General features: G+C 42.7%; 1 protein-coding gene across 4 annotated transcripts in view; it reads right to left on the minus strand.

Annotated features, from left to right (window-relative positions):
• MCPH1 (microcephalin 1) overlaps window positions 1–19,995 on the minus strand; it is a 236,821-nt gene that overhangs the window by 169,175 nt on the left and 47,651 nt on the right. For all 4 annotated transcript variants that reach the window (XM_072763908.1, XM_072763905.1, XM_072763906.1 and 1 more), the window contains exon 9: window positions 12,520–12,629. In XM_072763908.1, coding sequence (XP_072620009.1) covers window positions 12,520–12,629 — 110 coding nt within the window. The remainder of the gene's footprint in view (window positions 1–12,519; window positions 12,630–19,995) is intronic.

Below are 19,995 nucleotides of genomic sequence, written 5' to 3' on the forward strand. Positions count from 1 at the left end.
CACTGAGAACTAGCATCCGACTGTCCCAATCTCTGTCTGGACTCTGGTGACCTTGAAACTTCTCCTTCCGCCCAGGTTTGAAGAAACCCCAGGCACCAAAGCCCAAGTGACCACACATGAGCAGGATCCTCTCTGGACAGGCCATGAGAAAATGTGGCACAATGCTCAGATTACACATGCCTTTTACGACAGGTAAGCACACCTGTGGACGACCTGGCTCAGAACCCTCAAGACAATAAGCCATGTTGTAAAACCAAAAGATGCTCCTCCACCGACCTCTGGGACCCACTGGACTGGTCTTCCTCAGGGCTCGGCTCCTGACTCTAGATTCTAATATAACCTTCTATATAAATTTGTATCATTCCTTTTCATTTTAGGAATGCTTACTGTAAGATGCTTAATGTCCAGGACCCTAAAACAACTGACCTTTGCCATCACCTCTCAACAGATAGAACCAGTATTGGCAAGAGTCCTCAGGAGACTAACCCTTAGGCTCTAGTTTGCCTCCAAAGTTCTGACTGCCTCTCCATCATTCAGGAGGAATGACACTCGCTTTGAACAAATAGTAGCACTGACAACGTGGAAGCCGAGCTCTGCACTCCTGGGGAACAGTGCTGGTCTTCCCCCTTTTGTTGAAAGACAGGCTAACCCCAAAGGACCACTTTGTTCCCCAATAATTCAAGAAAAGACCCATCACCATCTTTCTCCTTCATAACCTAGATAAAACTATCTTTATCCTTATTCTTAGTTCCCAAAGACTCCCTGATGACACCCTTGCTTACCTGACTATGGAACCTCAGCTTTCTCCTTTGCTCTGAGCATTCCTCATTAAGGAATGATCTCCATATTACAACACTCTAAATAAGATTATCTCCTTAACACATTTTTTTTTTAAACTCCTGGGAACAGAGTTTTGTAAAGATTGTGGTCACTCAAGAAGCAATAGTCCCATCAGATCTACTAAAGTTTTAATTTCAAATGTCATGTTTATCCTCTTTGGTCAGTTTTGAATCAAAAGTGATGAAAAGATGAGAAATTCTTGAATAATTAATGGAAGCCGAATCATCTAATTCCTAAGAAAGAATCATATAAAATAGTAAATACCCATTCAATCTTTAAATACAAAATGAGCCAGAATAATTTATCAAGCACAAAACCAGATGCTAGTGATATGGAGAAGAAGAGGAAAGAAAAGGATTCCTGCCCTGGAGGGTGAAAATCTAAAGAAAAATGTGACCAAGCTAAGACTTCGAGAAGGAAAAGAAATTTGGCAGATAGGGCAGATATGTATCCTAGACAGGATGAACAAATAACACAAAGAAATATTCATGAAATTAGTGGCTCCGTGGGGAATCTGTGAGTGGTCTGTATGGATTCAATAAGATGTCAGTTATGAGATCAATTTTACAAAAGCTTCCTCAAGACAGCAAGAAGGATACGTTTCAGGAGGAATTATGAAAAGACAGGACATAATATAATAATAAGCTATTATACACGGCCTATCACAGAGAGAGAAAAAACAATTGTTACCTTTTTTGACATTGCTGTTCAGTGGCAAAGAAAACATAGGGCTCTGTTCCTTAAAAAAAAGGAAAAGCACTTGTCCAAACACAGCTACACAGCACCAAAGAGTACTCAAAGCAAACACTGAAAGGTAATCCAGTGAAATAATCTACCAAACAATAGGAAGCAAATCACAAATATAAAACACTGCATTTAATTTCGGCAAAAGCGTTTTCTGGAAGTTCCAAAGTAGTGAGTGGTGGAAGGAAATATAAGTATTTAGGAAACAGTCTGACTGGTGTTTGCTTTAGTATTATCAAGGGTAGGTCAAATTAAACAAACATACTTGTCTTATTAGTGACAAAAACACTTTAAAAGTCAAACACTTCTTTGAAATGGGTTTTGGGTTTAGATACCATTTCATAAGTAAACAGTGAAACTACTTTTCCTAAAAAGGAAGTTAAATGAAATAATCAACACATTTGCCAAGATTATTGATTCTGTTCACTAGGAATACAGCTCACATGTACACATGGGCACCACCAGAACCCAATGTTTACATGGATTTTTAATATGGTGAAAATAAAAAAAGAGCAAGTCAAATATGACAAGAGATAAATTCTGGAAAATGTCTTCAAATTGCTTCCTGGGGATATTCGATCCTCTAAATGCCTGGCAGCTTCATCATTTAAAGTGTCTTCAGAGAGACTCACTCTGGATCCAAGAGATTGCAGGGGTTTTTTTTTTTTTTTTTGAAGATTTTTATTTATTCATTTGAGAGAGAAAGAGAGAGAGAGAGAGAGAGCACAAGCAGAGGGAGAAGCAGACTCCTTGCTGAGCAGGAGCCTGACGCAGGACTCGATCCCAGGATCCTGATATCATGACCTGAGCTGAAGGCAGACATTCAACCACTGAGCCACCCAGGTGCCCTCAATATCCCCTTTTTAATCTGATGACAAATTCTATACTCCAAGTGGGTTCACTGCAGAAAAATGGGACAAAACTCTTTAATTTTCTTTTATTAAACTTTTCATGACTTAACTGTCCTCCCTTATATCTTTTTTCCTTATGTGAAATTGGTTTCCCATAGGATCGTAGAGACTTCATATTTCTAAAAAGTATAACGCCTTTCTAAATATTCTCAAATAATATAATAATAATGGTCAATCAAGCATCAGTGTCAATTTTGAATACTTACATATTGGAAACGATTACTTTTTATAATAAATAAAAAACAATCGTAGAGAAAATGTACAACCAACTTATTCATCAATACCTAATTCATTTTTTTTTTTTTTTAAGTAATGTGCATGCATCACCTTACTTCTTGGGAGGCTTTATCTAGCAAACTTAAAATCTAAAGTTAAAACTCCCGTTGCATCTACACAGACACACATTACCCGGCTCTAAATGTGGAAAACTCCATATGTTGAAACCCTAACCCCCCATGCAATGGCATTTGGAGGTGGATCCCTAGGGAGGTGACCAGGTCATGAGGGTGGAGCCCTCATGCGTGGGATTACTGCCCGCACAAGAGTCCCCAGGGAGCTCCCTCGCCCCTTCAGCCACAGGAGGACCCAGAAGACAGCTGCCTCAGAACCAGGAGGCTGGCCCTCACTAGACACTGAATCTGCTGGACCTTGATCTCCGACGTCCTGCCTACAGAACTGTGAGAAATAAATGGCTGGTATTTATAAGCCACCCAGACTACGGTGTCCTGTTACAGCGGCCCGGACAGATGAGGATACCCCATGCCAGACCCTGTGTTTATGCAACCCGTTCTCCACTCAGCGGAGTGGCGTTCCATGGACAAACTCTCCTGGCCAGGGCGGGAGAGTAAATATGAGGGTGGACACCTTCTTGTTCTAAAAAAAGTACTTAGAGAAGAACAGAGAGTGTCAGAAGGACAGCTTTCAGGGCCTCTCTGACTGCTAAACCTGGGACAGGCACCCTCCTCCCAAAACAAATGACAGCAGTGAACCGTAACCTACTAAATAAGAATCTACGTGTCCACACGGTATGTGGTAGAGAAGGGGATCTGAAGGGCATACAGGAGGGCAGGGGAGTGGAGGGCTGGTGCTAGTCATAAACCGTCACCTGCAAACAGGGACAGTCTCTGAGCTTCTGACCTCCTTTCTCATTAGCCACTCCAAATATAACCCTAAAATCACCAAATCTGGCCCTTAGGAAACAAATGGGAACAGATTTAGGTGGAACATAGGCAAATTCATGGGATTTCCAGGCTAGTGCTGTTATTCTGAATCAAGCGCACATGCCTCTACCCTTGACCCATAGGGGTCACACCACACACTGCAACCCTACTCAAGTGTCTCCGACTCCTAATGTCCTAGGAATTTTGTTGCCTTTTGTTAAATCTTCACCCAAAAAGCTGGAATGACACATTAAGAAAACACCAAAAACAAAAAAAGAAAATAGCCACAACCTGCCCAATGCTGGGAATGATGTCAGTGCCTTTTATTAAATGAGCAGAATTAGATTATAGCCAGTGGATTTATTCAAAAGTAAAAAGCAGAAGATATTTATGCAGAAAAATAAAACCGCTTAACTTCAAAAAACAAAAAGAAAAGAAAAAAGGTTTTCAAAATTGAATATCACTGATAATGAAGACCAGAATAAGGACCACTCCAGACTGAGCTACTGCATTTTGACAGCCATTCTGTATTATATTATGTCTTTACACAGACTCATCACTGATACATTAACTAAGTCTTAACTCATGTCCAACAGCCACAAAAGCATGTGCCAAAATCTATTTGAAATGCCTCATATTTTATTTTTTTAACAAAGTCCATAATAATGCCTCAGTGATTCTGCATTGTGGTTTTGTGTGTCATGAGTCTAGTTAACTCCTTTCCTTCTCCATAATGCTGGGTTGTTTTTTTTCTTTTTTTTTTTTCTTTAAAAAAAAAACACTCCTAAAGTATCGTATCCTGGATTAATATCCAATAATTTATAGCCCTAAGATTATTTGGAAAGGAATACCTTTAAAAAAATGAGTGAAAATACTTGAATGGACCTCGTAAAAGGAACAGGAATAAATATCTTATCATTGGAGGGGATTATCGTTCCTCCGGGGAAGACAAGAAAAACCTGCTTGGGAAAGCCACCCACATTTACAATGACATCTAGCCTTTTGGACAAGTGGACACAGCTCTGCATTTCTCTGTGTATATGACCCATCCTATCTCCGGAGCATAACAGATGAGACAGCTTGTGCCTTGTTCACACATCTCTCTGATGTCAGTGGAAATAAGCCGTAAGATTTGCAGGCCTCCCCCTGCTTCCTTTCTTTGGTTCACTCTTTGGCTTCACCCTGAGGCTGCGGCACTTCCAGGAGATACATCCAGCCATAACAAAGCTCCGAGGAGCAGGAGAGCGTTTCTTCCCAGGGCTATCTCGAGTGAGAAAACACTTTTTCCAGAAACCTCCCAATAAGACTTCCCTTGCATTTTATTGGGCAGAAGTGAGTCATATTCCCAAACTAATTACTGGTATGGGGAAGAGAATAACCATGATTAGCCTGGGCTAATCGTCTGAGCAGAGAATGGATGTGGGGGGCGAGCGGGGGGAGGTGGAGGCAGTGAGGTGGCTGGAAGAGGATTAACACGTATGCTCCAACAAACACTTCCCTTCACGCTGGCTGCCCAGCAAAGAGGAAGCATTCTGACTAGGGAGACAGAGAATTGTGCATCTTTCACTGATGTGCAGTTTCCTTTACGAAGAATCCACTTGGTTGACTTTTTTTTTTTTTAAGGTAAAGATTGAGCTTTGCTACTTCAACAGATTATTTTGCTTGAATTTCCGCCTAACTCAAATAGATTAATTTGATTATTTCTAAACCAGGTTACCATGGTTTACTGTCAATTAGTTAACGTCACCCAAATGGTATATTTAGCAAGCTTGCCTTAGAAACTAGCAGCTCTGACTAATTACATCTAGAATGCCTGTCTCTCGTTTGCCTGGTACACCGGATACCTACCAGCAGATCATAAACACACTGCTCAGGTCCCCCCATGAAGGGCCTTGTAGACCTCGCCTGGTGGGGAAAGTAGTACACTGGCCTCTACCTTTACACGGCCAGTGGTGACCATGGATGGCGCAGGAGAATATGATTCAGAGACATCCTGACTGTCCCTCATTTCCACCACTTCCAATCCCAAACAAAGCATGCATTTTATAATGCACGCAAAATCGGTTATCCTGTATTGGACACAGAAAACACAGCAAAGAAAACTGATGTTCTTTGAAGATTCTTTTTGATGTCTTTTATATAAATATTTTTTTCTCATATAACAAGAAAAAAAATAACACGCTAATGGGAGTCGAAAGCATTGTTACACCATCAAGAGGCAGCTGGTTTTCAGATAGCTTCGCAAAGTAACATCTGCCAGGGGATGCAACACCTGTCATAACGAGCACATTCCCATCACCACCAACTCTGGGGACACTTTGCCAAAAGTCATATATCAAAGCAATTTAAACACCTGTGTTAGAAATCTAGGGCACCTTCAATCTTTGTAAGCTCACCTATCAAATTATCTGCACTCCAACACCCTACACAGGAGATGAGGCCCTATCTGACTGCATACAGCAGGTCTGAACAATGGGATAATTATTTATGGGGACATTTATAAAGGGTGTCATCCTCGAGGAAGTATGACAATTCCCCTAAGCGAGTAATCACAACATACTCGTGCTGAATTTTCAAGAAACAAAATAAATATCACCTGTCATCTAGATGACTCACTGCTATTTCAACTTGAAAGTTCTACTTAAAAACAAAACAACCCACAAGATTATATGCTCTCAGCCAAGTACACTATCTAGTGGCAAAGAGCCAAAGTCCTGGAATTATTGCTAATTATAAAAGTACATTCATAAAATATCGGAGTCTCCAGTAGAGCAGTGAAGTACTCACTCAGGGGCCTCTCAGAGGAGAGATGCTATTAGGGAAAATAATCTGTTTTTTAAAAAAAACTGGCTCAAACAGCCTATTTTCTTTATTCAAGAAGGCTTCTCTGTCCCTCCAGCTCTCTTCATCCCTGTCCCTAGACAGCCTCTCCTCCTTTCCCTCCATCCTCTATTGGTACTCTTCTCTCCCCTGCAAGCTTCCTTCTTGAGAGAAGCCAGACAATGAGCTAAATTCCAAATTTACTGCCTCCACAAGAAAGGCACCATCAGAGCTCTCTAAAATGTTCTTTCTAGCACCTCCGTGTGATGGCAAAATATAAGACTCAGTCTACACAGAGGGCACCGTGCTTAAGAATGGCAGCTCTCGGCAGTGACCATAAGCATGTTCCGTCGAGGCCCCACAGTCCCATGAGTGGATCTCGGTTACTTTCAGGGGGTTCTAATGAGAGTAGAAAAAAAAAGAGGTATTTGTGGGGAACCTTGAGGAAGCAAATCACCAAAACACCAATCACTGACTACAGAACCCATGCTTCCCGCCCTCCCCTGGGCGAGGGGACAGGGAATAATTCTGCATTAATGGCCCAAAGTGATGCAGCCCCATCTCAGAGAGGTTCTCACAGAGTGGCTGGCCATCATTTCAGAGCCCTGTGGCAAGTTAAAAAAAAAAAAAAATGAACGCCCAAATCTCCTTCCCCCTGTGCCCAGAGATCCTGTTGCAGCCCAAGCATGATCGTGGTCAATAAATCCAGGAAGAGACATCATTTGGAACATCTTGGAACTTGGAAGGCCATTTTAATTCAAGACCACACAGGAGGTAGGGAAGCAAGCAGAGCGAGTCTACTTTGAGTCATGGCTTCGGAACAAGGGCGGCCAAGACGTGGGCACAACTGTCACCCACATTTGTGTTGGAATAACTAGCTAATGTTTGTGGAGTGCCTCCATATATCAGATACCATCTGGAACAGTGCGCATTTCAACACATTTCCTTAGCGTCTAACTTTTGAGATTGGCACTGTTGTCATGTCTGTTTTGTGTACGAGGAAGCAGAGACACAGAAATATTAAGTAACTAATTTAATGTGATAGAACCAATATGGAGTAGACGGGGGATTTGTCTCAGGAACCAATGCTTTTAGCTAAAACGTAGTACAGTACAAAACTTTCCTGCTTTCACTGATGCAAGACCGTTCTACAAGCTTAGGAGGGCTGTTTGGAAACAAATGAGGGACATTAAGGTGATTATGACATTGTGTGATGGTTAAAAGCACCAGAAATGCCATAGCATGTTCACTCAAAAAGCAGAAGGGGAATCAATGCAAATACTTACTGAACGCCTCTTTTGTATGTAGTACTCAGTATTATAAGATGCATAGGGTGCAATCTGTGTCCTAAAGGACTCATACCCTGGTAGAAATCTAGAGTAAGCAATGATCGGAACATATGCAAGCTATTATTCCTCATTTCCCCTCGAGTTAAAAAACTTATAGAAATTAAAATGGTTGTTATCTGGTGTGTAGGGTCTCTTCTTTCTTTCTCTTTCTTCTTCCTCTTTTTTTTTCCCCCTAAATCACTGTCAAAATAAGCATACTTGTATATGATGAGGTACTATGGCCTTCATTTCCCCCTAAGCCTCCAAACTTATGAAAGCCGGCAAACACACTTCTGTGCTCGGAGCCACAGCTAGTCCTCTGATGGGACACCCTTGTGTGGCAGAGGTGGCTCCCAAATGAAGTTTTAACACGCAGCCACTTGTGAAAAGCCATCCGGGTGATGATTTACCTTAAAAGAAAAGTTCTGCTGAGGATAATAATAGTTTGAACCACAATGACAGAAGTAGTAGAATGAACAAAAATACTTTGGAGAAAAGGAATTTTCATATACGTTTCCCATAGTACTAGCATTCATCCTATATTTAGCTTCCTCAGATTCTATGTCTGACAGTATTAAGCAACCAACAGAAAACAGGTTAAAATTGGCCATGACATGTTATATTTCTCCCTCTGAATAGATGGGAGAAATATGTCTCCTTGTCATTAATGTACATAAGATTATAGAGGTCATGAAATTGCTTAACTGGATTAGAAATAAAAGAGGTTCAACAAATTTAAAAACGTATATTTAAAGTAATAAATCTAAAAAAAGATAGTTTACTATTGATTTACAAAGTGACTTTTCCCATTAAAAATGGGTCCTAAACCAAAAAACCTCCAATAGTAGTTGTTGTTCTGAGATTCTATAATTCTTTACTGAATTCTTTTTGCTTTCAGTATTTACTCTGTCTTTTGCAACTAGTGGCTTAAATGTTCATCTTCAAAATCCTTTCTGTTGACTTAGAAGGTCTTACCTCAGAGGGTGTATCCTGTTTCCACTTAGGGTTTTTGGTTTCTGGGTTTTTAATAGCTGTTAAAATTTACCCATTATTTCCAGGAATAGTTCACAACAACCTCCCCACTGTGAATAATTGGTAAAGCTCACAAGACACAAGCAAACACCAGCTCTGGGAAGACACGGTTGAGCTGGGAAGACACGGTTGAGCTGCAAGACAGTGGGTTGCATAAGGGGACACCATCAGAGGTGGTGGTTATAAGAGGAGGTTATAAGAACTGAGAAGTACAATAAGTGGAATTTAAAAACTAAATATATAAGTTTACCATCAGAACAGATATATAAAGAGGGAAAGGTGGAATGGAAAAGAAATCAATAGAAAATATCCAGAATAAAATCAGAAGATACATAAGGACAGAAATATAGAAAAGCCATGAGGCAAAGGTACATGGGTGGTTCAGCATCTGCCTCTTGGTTTCAGTTCAGTTCATGATCTCAGGGTCCTGAGATTGAGCCCCAAGTCAGGCTCCAAGCTGGGCATGGAGTGTGCTTGGGATTCGCTCTCTCCCGCTCTCTGCCCTTCCCAAATCCCACTTGCACACATACTCTCTATACAAAAAAAATTACTAATTAATTAAAATAAAATAAAAATAGAAGCAGGAAAGGACCTGAATAGACATTTCTTTTAAGAAGATATCCAGATGGCCATAGACACATGAAAAGAAGTTCAACATCACTGATAATCAAGGAAATGCAAATTAAAACCACGATGAGAGGGGCATCTGGGTGGCCCAGTGGTCGAGTGTCTGCCTTTGGCTCAGGTCGTGACACCAGGGTCCTGGAATCGAGTCCCACATCAGGCTCCTTACAGGGAGCCTGCTTCTCCCTCTGCCTATGTCTCTGCCTTGCTGTGTCTCTCGTGAATAAATAGAATAAAATCTTTTAAAAATAGTAAAAAATAAATAAAACCACAATTAGCTATCACCTTATACCTGTCAGATGGCTAGACTCAAAAAGACAAGAAATAACAAGTGTTAGTTAGCAAAGATATAGAGAAAAAGAAACCCTTGTGCACTGTCAGTGGGAATGCAAATTGGTGCAGTCACTGTGGAAAACAGCATGTAGGTTCCTCAAAAGATTAAAAATAAAAATACCATATGATCCAGTAATTCCAGTACTGGGTATTGACCTGAAGACAACAAAAACACTAACTCAAAAAGATACACACACACCCTTAGGTTTACTGCAGCATTATTTACAATAGCAAAGATATGGAAGCAGCCCAACTTCAAGTGATAGATGAATGTATAAAGAAGATAAGATAGATATATGCAATGGAATACTACTCAGGCACAAAAAAGGATGAGATCTTGCCATCAACAATGACATAGATGGAGCTAGAGGGTGTTATGCTAAGTGAAATAAGTCAAGCAGAGAGAGACCAATACCATGATTTCGCTCATAGGTAGAATCTAAAAAACAAAACTAATTGAACACATAAAAGTAGAAACAGACCCATAAATGCAGAGAACGAACAGGTGGTTGCCAAAGGGGAAGGGAGTGGAAGGAAGGACAAAATGGGTTAAAGGGAGTGGGAGGACAGGCTTCCTGTCATGGGATGAGTAAGCCATGGGGTTGAAAGGTACAGCACAGGGGACAGAGCCAATGTACTGAGGTAGCCTATATGGTGACAGATGGTTGCTACATTCGTGGTGACCACAGCATGATGTATACAGTTGCCAAATCGCTATGTTTTACACCAGAAACTAATGTTTCAGAGAAATAAACACTGTGTGTCAACTATTCTTCAATTTAAAAACAAGGAAAATTTAAGTTTTAAAAAGAATAACAAAAAAAAAATTCTCCAAAACCAAAGTTAAATGACATATGATCAAGTGATGTAACTACATTTATTACTATTCTTGTTGCTTGAGCTTTCACATGAAGGCGTGTATATATTCTTCTGTATTTTGTTTTCCCTGTTAACCACTTAGGTTTCATTAATACCCACGACGGTGAGACTACCCCACACTCCCCACTTGTGTAGCACTGATCACTGGATGCATCCGATAATGCTGGGAAGGGTACAGGGGCTGTTCGCTCATGTTACAAGCCCTCTAAGGCGAGAGGCTTTGTAGGAACAAAGGCACAATCCTTTCCATGTAGGACACGTCCCCCTCCAGGTGCATGTTGCTAACCCCCTGCTCTTCCACAGACCCAGTGCACAAAGCAAGGTGGTCATCAGGTGAATGCCAGGCAAGGTCAGATGTCTGAAATATTAACTTCCAAGTTAAACCACATGCTTGTGATTAGACAGCGTCAAGCATTTTTATGGTTGATTACTGGTGATCAGTATTTACTGGGCAATTTTTTTAAATATAGGCATAATACCGAGAAAGAGATGAGTAGGTATGACTGTTTCCCTAAGAAAGTACCCACGGGAGGGTAAAACGTAGGTAAGTACTACCATAAAGCATGCCGGTCTACAGCAGAGGTGTATAGGGACCACCCCGGAACGCCTCAAGAGGAGCAGGGCATAAACAGCAGTGCATCAGCTGAATAAATGTCAAAAGGCGTTTGCTTCTTCCCAAAGGAAGAAGGCTAAGTGGCCATGCAGCAATTAGGAAGAAGAAGACAAGGATTCAGGGCAACGAAACATAAACGCAGCCAGAGGGTCACTAGCTTTCTACGGAGACGCAGTCGTGGGACCCACTGCGCTGGGGCAGGTACGAGAAGGCGCAGGTAACAGGTGCAGGGACGCTCCTTACAGCCAGGGTGCCTGAAGCCAGGCGCCTGGTGTCCCTTACACGCTCACATGGGAGGGGCCCGCGACCATTTCCCTCCCTGCAAATCCGCTCCACCTGACATGTGATCCCTTCCATGTGGGGAGTCCTTTTTCTTTTATTTTCCTGAGACAAACCAGAACACATCAGTAAAGAAATCAGAGTTTCTACCACTCATAACAGACTTTCATGGAATCTGTCATTTTAACCGTTGCCAGTGTAAGGAAGGTGTCACTGGTCCTCTTCCTCCTGTGGGGCCTGAAGACTAGGATGCCCTGGCGCCCTCCATGCACTATCATTGCTGCCTTTCAAATTGTTACTCATTTATCAGGAGAGTTTTCCCATTGTGTGGAAACCAGGTTTCGTTATATTATGTTTTCCTGGCCTTGGCATAAACGAGGTATCAGATAAAGAGAGGCTATCTGAACGTAAGGCACGAAAGCGGACGTTGAAGAACCAAAAAGTTTTAAATCCCCCTTCTGGGACTCAGGTGAGCACACCAGGTGACGAGAAAGCCGCACAGCAGAGAGCAGGAGCTAGACGCTCCCTAAGCTGAAGCTCGAAGGCACGGGAACCTTTCACTCCGATGGCTTGAACTCAAACCTTCATTAGCTCACAAATGAACAACGTCTGGGTGCTTCACCTCCTACCTAGTGAATGTTTATTCAGATTATAAAACAACAATTGTTGGCACAGCCGACCCCCTCTGCTTGAGAGAAGCTGCCGGCATTTTTACAAGCAAGAAAGTGCATTGGCAAAGTGGTGGCAAGGCTCGTCCTGCTAATACTAACTCTGTCCTGAATGCAACCAACGCTCTCAGCTTCACTGTTTTCCAACATTTCCAAATGAAATGTTGGAAATTAATTTTTTTGAATAGAATGCAAGTTGGGCAGACTAGTTTAAGTGACATTCACTCAGACTAGGGCATTATGATGTAGTAGATTGGAAAGTTTAAAATAATATTTTCATGCACCCACCTTTTGGCCTTTCCCTCTTTTCTTTGATTCCTTGTGAGGTCTGGTGAGGTCCTCACAGGCTCCCGTTGAGCCCTCTAAAACATCATGCCTGGTTGGTCCATTTTTAACACCTGAAACCCAAGAGATTTGAAGACTGGTTAGAACTTTACGTAGACTGAATATGAATGTAACTTAACAACATAAAAATTTAAAAATCAATTCATGCGTACTGGTAACATGAAAGCACTAGTCCTTTGAAATAAACAACACATACTTGCTCTGTGAAGTCTATTTAGAACTTTCGGTTTATTCCACTACAATCTCCCAAGCAAGCAATTAGCTTAACCCAAGGGTCAGAAACAATTTTGCCTGTCGGGTGACAACGTCCCAGTTTTACAGCGTCCCATTCGTCCAGCAGATAACACAAAAAAACGTAGGCCCCATACCTTACCAGCTATTCAAACTCCAACTTTTAGGTCTTTTCGTAATGACCAAGGTTCTTACATAATGATCAAAACTGAACTCAGAGAAAGCAGTTCTGTGATAAAAAAGTAAGTAACCCTAGCATTTGGGTCAGATTTACTCTAGAAAACCGTCTTCAGTACAGTACAGGGCTTTAGGTTTCAATCTACAAATGAGAGATGATTCTACTCCCCACAAATTTCTGCCTCGGACAAGCATCTTGCCATGAAGACACACAAACCTAAAAAAAGACACTAATCAAGTGAAATGTGGATCCATTAGACGCGAAAAGTGCGGAAATCCCACATAACCCATAATGAAGTGTGAAGTGTCTCCTTTGAATTGCTACATCTTTATACAGCGCTCCTCATCTCTCTTCCTCCCGAGATAGTTTGCCTCGTATATAACTTAACTAGTATTCTGAAGGAAGACTAAAAATACCAGCCATCACTTATGTGGTCTCAACAGAATAATGCACAAAAGGCAAAGAGGGGGCTAAGGGGTACTCAGGTCCCAGGCACAGCAAAGGGATGGTCAGCCATCCTATACAACCCACCATCCACATCATCCAACCAGTCAGTCACTGATGCTCTTATCAACAATGAGGTTGCAAGATGCACACACACAGATCCTACTCCTACGGAGTTTACAACCAAGTAAGACAATGTAGACACCGAGAGTGACCATAATACAAGGCAAAAATACACTACGTGCCCTCAGGAACTAAAGATCCTATCGCATGGGAACCACTGCCTTGAGAAATACTTCAAATAAAATAGGATGCTCTAGTAAAACAGATAGGATTAACTTTAGAGGGTCTGATTTGAAAGTTTTAACTCTTCTTTCAAAAATAGGATTCCAGTTAAGTGAAAAAAAAAAAAAAGCACAACAGGTAAATAATTTTTTTTTTTTTTTTTTTAAAGCTCTGGAGCTCGCAGGCAGGGTGGTCTCAGCTGAGCAGGGGCTACACCTCCCCAGGCCGCCTCCTTTTTTTTTTTTTTTTTTTAATTTTTTATTTATTTATGATAGTCACAGAGAGAGAGAGAGAGAGGCAGAGACACAGGCAGAGGGAGAAGCAGGCTCCATGCACGGGGAGCCCGACGTGGGATTCGATCCCAGGTCTCCAGGATTGCGCCCTGGGCCAAAGGCAGGCGCCAAACCGCTGCGCCACCCAGGGATCCAGTAAATAATTTTTTGAATTCAAACTAGTTGCTGTTATTTGCGGCTTGGACCCTAAAGATGTGTTAAGGCCGGGTTCTGAACGACCTTATACTCAATCCTAACACTAAAATCCCTTTTGGAGATAGGCAAACCAATCAACACATGTGGACCCCTCTAGCCCCTCAACAATTTTTTATATCTGACGTATCTTCCACTTCTCTTCCAGCAAGCTAAACACAGACCTTACTGAGGAGATGGGTTAGTGGACCGTGTCTTTTTCAATTGATAGTCTAAGATACAGCTAAGCTAAATTTCTTTTACTCCTTTTGAAGGTAAGAGCATCTATCTATGCATTACTTTTCACAACATCCCACAATCACTGCTTGAAAATGCTGAGAACTTCTAATCTCTAGGGCAGGACATGGAGAGAGTGTTTTTTATCTTTAAGATCTAAGATGACAAGTAATTACAATATTAGAATGAATACAAATCGTACCCACTATTCATTTTTTTTTTTAAGATTTTATTTATTTATTCTTGAGAGACAGAGAGAGAGAGAGAGGCAGAGACACAGGCAGAGGGAGAAGCAGGCTCCATGCAGGCAGCCCGATGTGGGACCTGATCCCGGGTCTCCAGGATTAGGCCCTGGGCTGAAGGCAGACACTAAACCACTGAGCCACCAAGGGATCCCCATTTTTTCTTTAAAAAAAAAAAAACCTAAATGTTTACTCAAAGCAAGAGTATATAAAGAAAAGTCTATATAAGAAAAGAAGAGGGGACGCCTGTGTGGCTCGGCAGTTGAGCATCTGCTTTTGACTCAGGGCATGATCCCAGTTCAGGGATTGAGTCCCACATCAGGATCCCTGTGAGGAGCCTGCTTCCCCCTCTGCCTATGTCTCTGCCTTTCTCTGTGTGCCTCTCATGAATAAATACAATCATGAAAGAAAGAAAGAAAGAAAGAAAGAAAGAAAGAAAGAAAGAAAGAAAGAAAGAAAGAAAGAAAGAAAGAAAGAAAGAAGAGGACTACAGATACCATTTGGCATCCAATGCACTCCTATTGCACCCTAAGTTCACTGCCTGCTAGGGTGTCTGCGTCAAAAGAGATTGTTACAGCCACATGCTTTGGTTCTAGCCGAGAACAATAGTTTTGTGAGGCATTTTGTAAACAAACATCTAAAAGATGTATTATGACCTTTTAAAACTTAAGACTAATGTCGCTAGTGACATTCTTCACACATAATGTGATCACAAGATGACATGCGTTGATCTTCCTCAATTTAGGACTAGGTTACATGCAGATAAATGTATTCGTGATAAGTTGAAAACATCGGCCGTTAAAATGCACTTAATACACCTAACCTGGGGAGCATCTCGGCGCAGCCCGGCCAACCTTAACCATGCTTGGAACACGCACAAGAGGCCACGTTTGGCCAACCGAAGTTCTCTTGTGAGTTGGGCACACAGCCTATTTTATAAAAAGTATTGAGCATCTTGTGTAATTTAATGAATAGTGCACTGGAAGTGACAAACAGAATGGTCGTATGAGGAGAGGAGGGCTGGCGGTGTGCGGGTCACGGACCGCCTGACTGTGCGCTGGCCTGGGGATTACGGCTCACTGCGGCCCCGCAGCACAGGACAGTAGAGAAATAGTGGCCTAGTTGCTTGGTACCATAATAATTCACACTTTCGCTTAAAAAGAATATGCAAAATATTGACTGAATACCCATGACTTAAATGGACTTTAGTTCTTATTAAATATATAGGAAATATTTTTTTAAATATTTAAACCCTAACCCTATTTATATATATTTATATATAAAAATAAATATTTATTTATTTGACAAAGAGAAAGAGAGAGAGAGAGAGCACAAGCCAGGGGAGCAACAGCAGAGGGAGGGAGTAGCAGGCGCCCCGCTGAGCAGGGAGCCCGATGTGAGGCTCGATCCCTGGACTCTGAGATCATGACCTGAGCTGAAGGCAGATGCTTGACTGACTGAGCCACCCAGGTGCCCCTATACATGAAATATTTTAGATTAATTCCATTTAAAAAATGGTATACCTCCTTCTGATTCAACGAGACGTATCACATGCATCAATAAGATCATCAAACTTTCTCATATGGTTGCAAAATCAATCGGAAGTTATAAAAGCAATCTCTACCGTGGGATTATGAATCATGCAGAAATATACAAAAATGTACCTTTTACTATTACTATAGCATTTCTGCCTCTAAGCCCCATAGTGAGCCATAGTAATCCTTCTCTAAGCAGACAGCACTATCCATTGTGCATGTTCCTGCAAAGCCAAGAGGAAGCCTCATAATCCTTCCTAACACAGAGCTATGGGCGGTGACCACTAACCACCCCAAGTCGGTCAGACGCTACGTGTCTATCACAGGGATGAATGCACTAAGAACAACATGTACTACAAAGGCTGTCATGAAACTGAAAATACGTACTTGAGCACAGACTATGTGATACGAGTATGGGCGCCATTTCACCTCCATCCAAAACACCCACTGCACGAGAGGCGAGCCAACAGGCTAGGAACTACCACACTCAAGAGACAGCTCTTAGAAATCCTGGCCTGTTGTTATTAGACGTTTTTCTAACTGGCGAAATGGATCAAAGAAATGAGCTACACTTGGTGATGTCATCAGTTTGTTAATCAACATAATGGATGTCAGAAATGTTTGCCCACTTAAATTCATGGCTTCCAGAGAACTGGACTGGCTGTTACAGGGGATCCCTCTACCCCAGCGTGAGCTGCAGCTGTATCCCTGAGGGTAAATGGCCCTTTGAGAAGCTGCAGAGTCAAAATATCTGGTGGCCTGATGGTGACAAGGTTACAGAAACACAACCCTAGCATTTTGTCTGTGGCTACTACACCTGACAAGGTATGGAGAGTTCACCCGAAGGACAAGACCTGGGACTTCAGCATACAGGTCTATATTGTGGACAGGTCTCCACCTGCTTGCCCGTAAATATTTGATGTCTGTGTCTGAGACTAGAAGAGTGCTCACCTTCATCATCCTCTAATAACTGACAACTACTACCTGTGAAAAAAAACCTAAGAGTTGGACACAATCTGCTTAGATATGGCACGTGTCAATACAGACGTGTAAATTTTATGAAGCACAGCCAAGAAGGTTGCCTGTTAAACCGATGGACAAGAGTGAGGGTGTGGGTATGAAGAGGATTTCCTCCTGCTTTTGCCAGTGGCCACGTAGCACGACTGCAACAACCTCAGCCACCCGAGTCGCTGAGAAACAAGTAGGAGCCAACTATGTGCTGATTCGGCACGACCTGTCAGCCTTGGTTTACTTGGCAACTAAAACCAGTCTCAGGAAGCTCGTCTGCAGATCGAAGGCGAGCGGTGCCATGAGTGGTGGAAAGTCATCTCAACAGATGAGTCACATCAGGCGGCTTTATGCACTTTTCGTCCTGTGGCGTCAGGAGCGAGATCCCCACTCCCAGGCAGACCCGGTGCGGGCGTATCTGCTGCACTCAAGCTACGGTTCCGGGTTTCCCAGGCCTCGATGCAAGAACGTCCACTCAACTGCACAACAGAGGAGCCTCACGGGCAGGGATTCATCTGAGCACACGGAGAGCCACCTATCAGGTGAAGAGTCTGACCGATTTCCATAAACGCCTTCCGTGCACTGAACATGCTCCATGAAAGCCGTCAGCTAACGGGCTGGTATCCATATCCGGAGGTACTGGCTGCGTGAAAAGGCATTTTCAAAAGGGAAACACGTAAAATCCTATTGTGCGTCTACCTCAGTGAATGTTTGCAATCAATTTTGATGACGGGAACACTCGATCTGAACCCCAATTAGGTAAAAAGGTATTCCTCTCCCAAAAATAGAATTCTGTTCTTCTCATGAGACTTGTATCATAAAAACACTGCATTCAATTTTATCTGAGTTGTGTCATAAAAATTTTGTGGGAATGTCTTTTTGTTTTTTTCTCTTTATGTAAGTACCTACATACCTTGATTTTGCCTTCTGGTTTACAAAGCCTGAAATAGTTATCTGATTCATCAGAGAAAAAAATTCATTGACCCCTGAAGTGGATTATATTTTTAAAAAATGAAGTTAGATCTATCACTCTATTGATACCAACATGGAACTATCTGACATTTGAGAAAAGCAAATCTTAAGGGGGCGCCTGGGTGGTGTGGTCAGTGAAGCATCCGACTCTTGGTCTCAGGGTTGTGAGATCGAGCCCTGTGTCGGGCTCCATGCTCAGCTTAAGATTCTCTCTCTCTCCCTCTCCCCATGCCCCTAACCCCTGACTCATGTGCTCTTTCTCCCTCAAATAAATAAATAAGGAGACCTTAATAAGGTAATATAATCCTGTATATGCAAGCTCCAAGTGGCCCCGGGTGCTGGCTGCCTCCCTAACTCCTTTCTTGCCAGCCCCCCCTTCAGCCCACTGGCACGCAGCCTCACAGGCTCTGTGCAGGTCCTGCCAACATCTCTCCCTGAGGCCGCGTGCACCGGTGGCTTCCGCAGGCTGAAATGTGAGTGCGGCAGGCCCAGCGCTACGTGCCCTTGGATGCCAGGCCTGCCGCCGTGCCCACAGTTGCCCACTGTGCCTTCCTTGCGCAGCATGACCTCTGTGCACGGCGCACACTGTTCCCTCCTAGGCCGTCCCCTGGCAAACCGGCCGGCGGGTGCCCGGGGGAGCCACCGGGGGGACACGAGCAAGCAGGACGATGGGGAAGTTTACTCTGTACCAGCTTCTGTTACAGCGAACGTATAGTATTTGCATATGGTTTCTAAAATGAGAGAAGTTTAAGAAGAAAACAATTTACCAGTTAATGTAATCTCAGAGATTATTTTTTAAAAAGACAAAATTACGGGGTTCTCCCTCTAATCCTGTTCTCTTCCTACTTATTGGTGAATCTTCTCTGTGACGTGTGATCTTTACTGCACACCGTGCAGTCTTCCGTGGATATCGACAAGGGCAATGAGCACAAGTCAACTGAAAGCAGAAATGGAAAAAAAGTCTTTTATTTCAACATAGAAGGGCGGGCGGTATCGCCCGCCGCAGTGTTTTCCCAGCTCCGCGGTTCCAGCACGCACGGACTGCCTAATGGAAGCTGCCGACTCGAGGCTTCCGTCTGCAGCTGCCTCCCAGACAGAGGCCGGATACCGGGGGGCTGGTGGCAGGCAACCTAACCCATCAGGGGGTGTTGATCGTATCACCATGAAACTGGGGACCAGATTTCGGCCAGAGAATGCGGAGGTCTCTCCCGCCCCAGGACGCAAGGATCTTGTCTCTGTGGAATGAAAGAACACAAGGCGACGCCAAGGGGCATCTTTACAGGGAGCACGACTAGTGTGCGGCTGCACCCCGCGGTGCGACAGCTCCGTCGCCTGATGCTGAAATCCCAAGTGCCCCGTTGGAACGTCCCATGCTGGCCCCTGAGGGTCGTCCCGGGGCCCCAGGCCCCCGGGGGCTGTGGACGCGGGGTGAGTCCTAGAACATCCTGCCCCAAGGACAACCGCACTCTTCTTAGCAACGCTGGGGTTACGGGGTGCACCACGCTGTCTGAAACCAGCCTCTTTTTCACTTAATTTATATTTGCATGCCATTAAATATTATTCAAAGCCTTTTAAAATAAACAAGATAAAAACTGAGAAAAATGAGAATGTAAGCTTTAAGAACAGGATATTCTTAACTACCAAAACAATTCTATATATCTACTGATTTATATTGACCTTAGAGTCAACATGATTTTAAAATAAATATTTTGAAAACACATACTAAGCCTAACTCAACATAAAATATTAGTTTGTCAAGTTTTATGTATTTTCAGAAAGCTAGGATACAAAAATAAGGTTAAAAACATACACAATTAATTCTT

The sequence above is a fragment of the Vulpes vulpes genome, chromosome 7 (genome assembly GCF_048418805.1).
Source record: "Vulpes vulpes isolate BD-2025 chromosome 7, VulVul3, whole genome shotgun sequence".
NCBI classification, from domain to species: Eukaryota; Metazoa; Chordata; class Mammalia; order Carnivora; family Canidae; genus Vulpes; species Vulpes vulpes.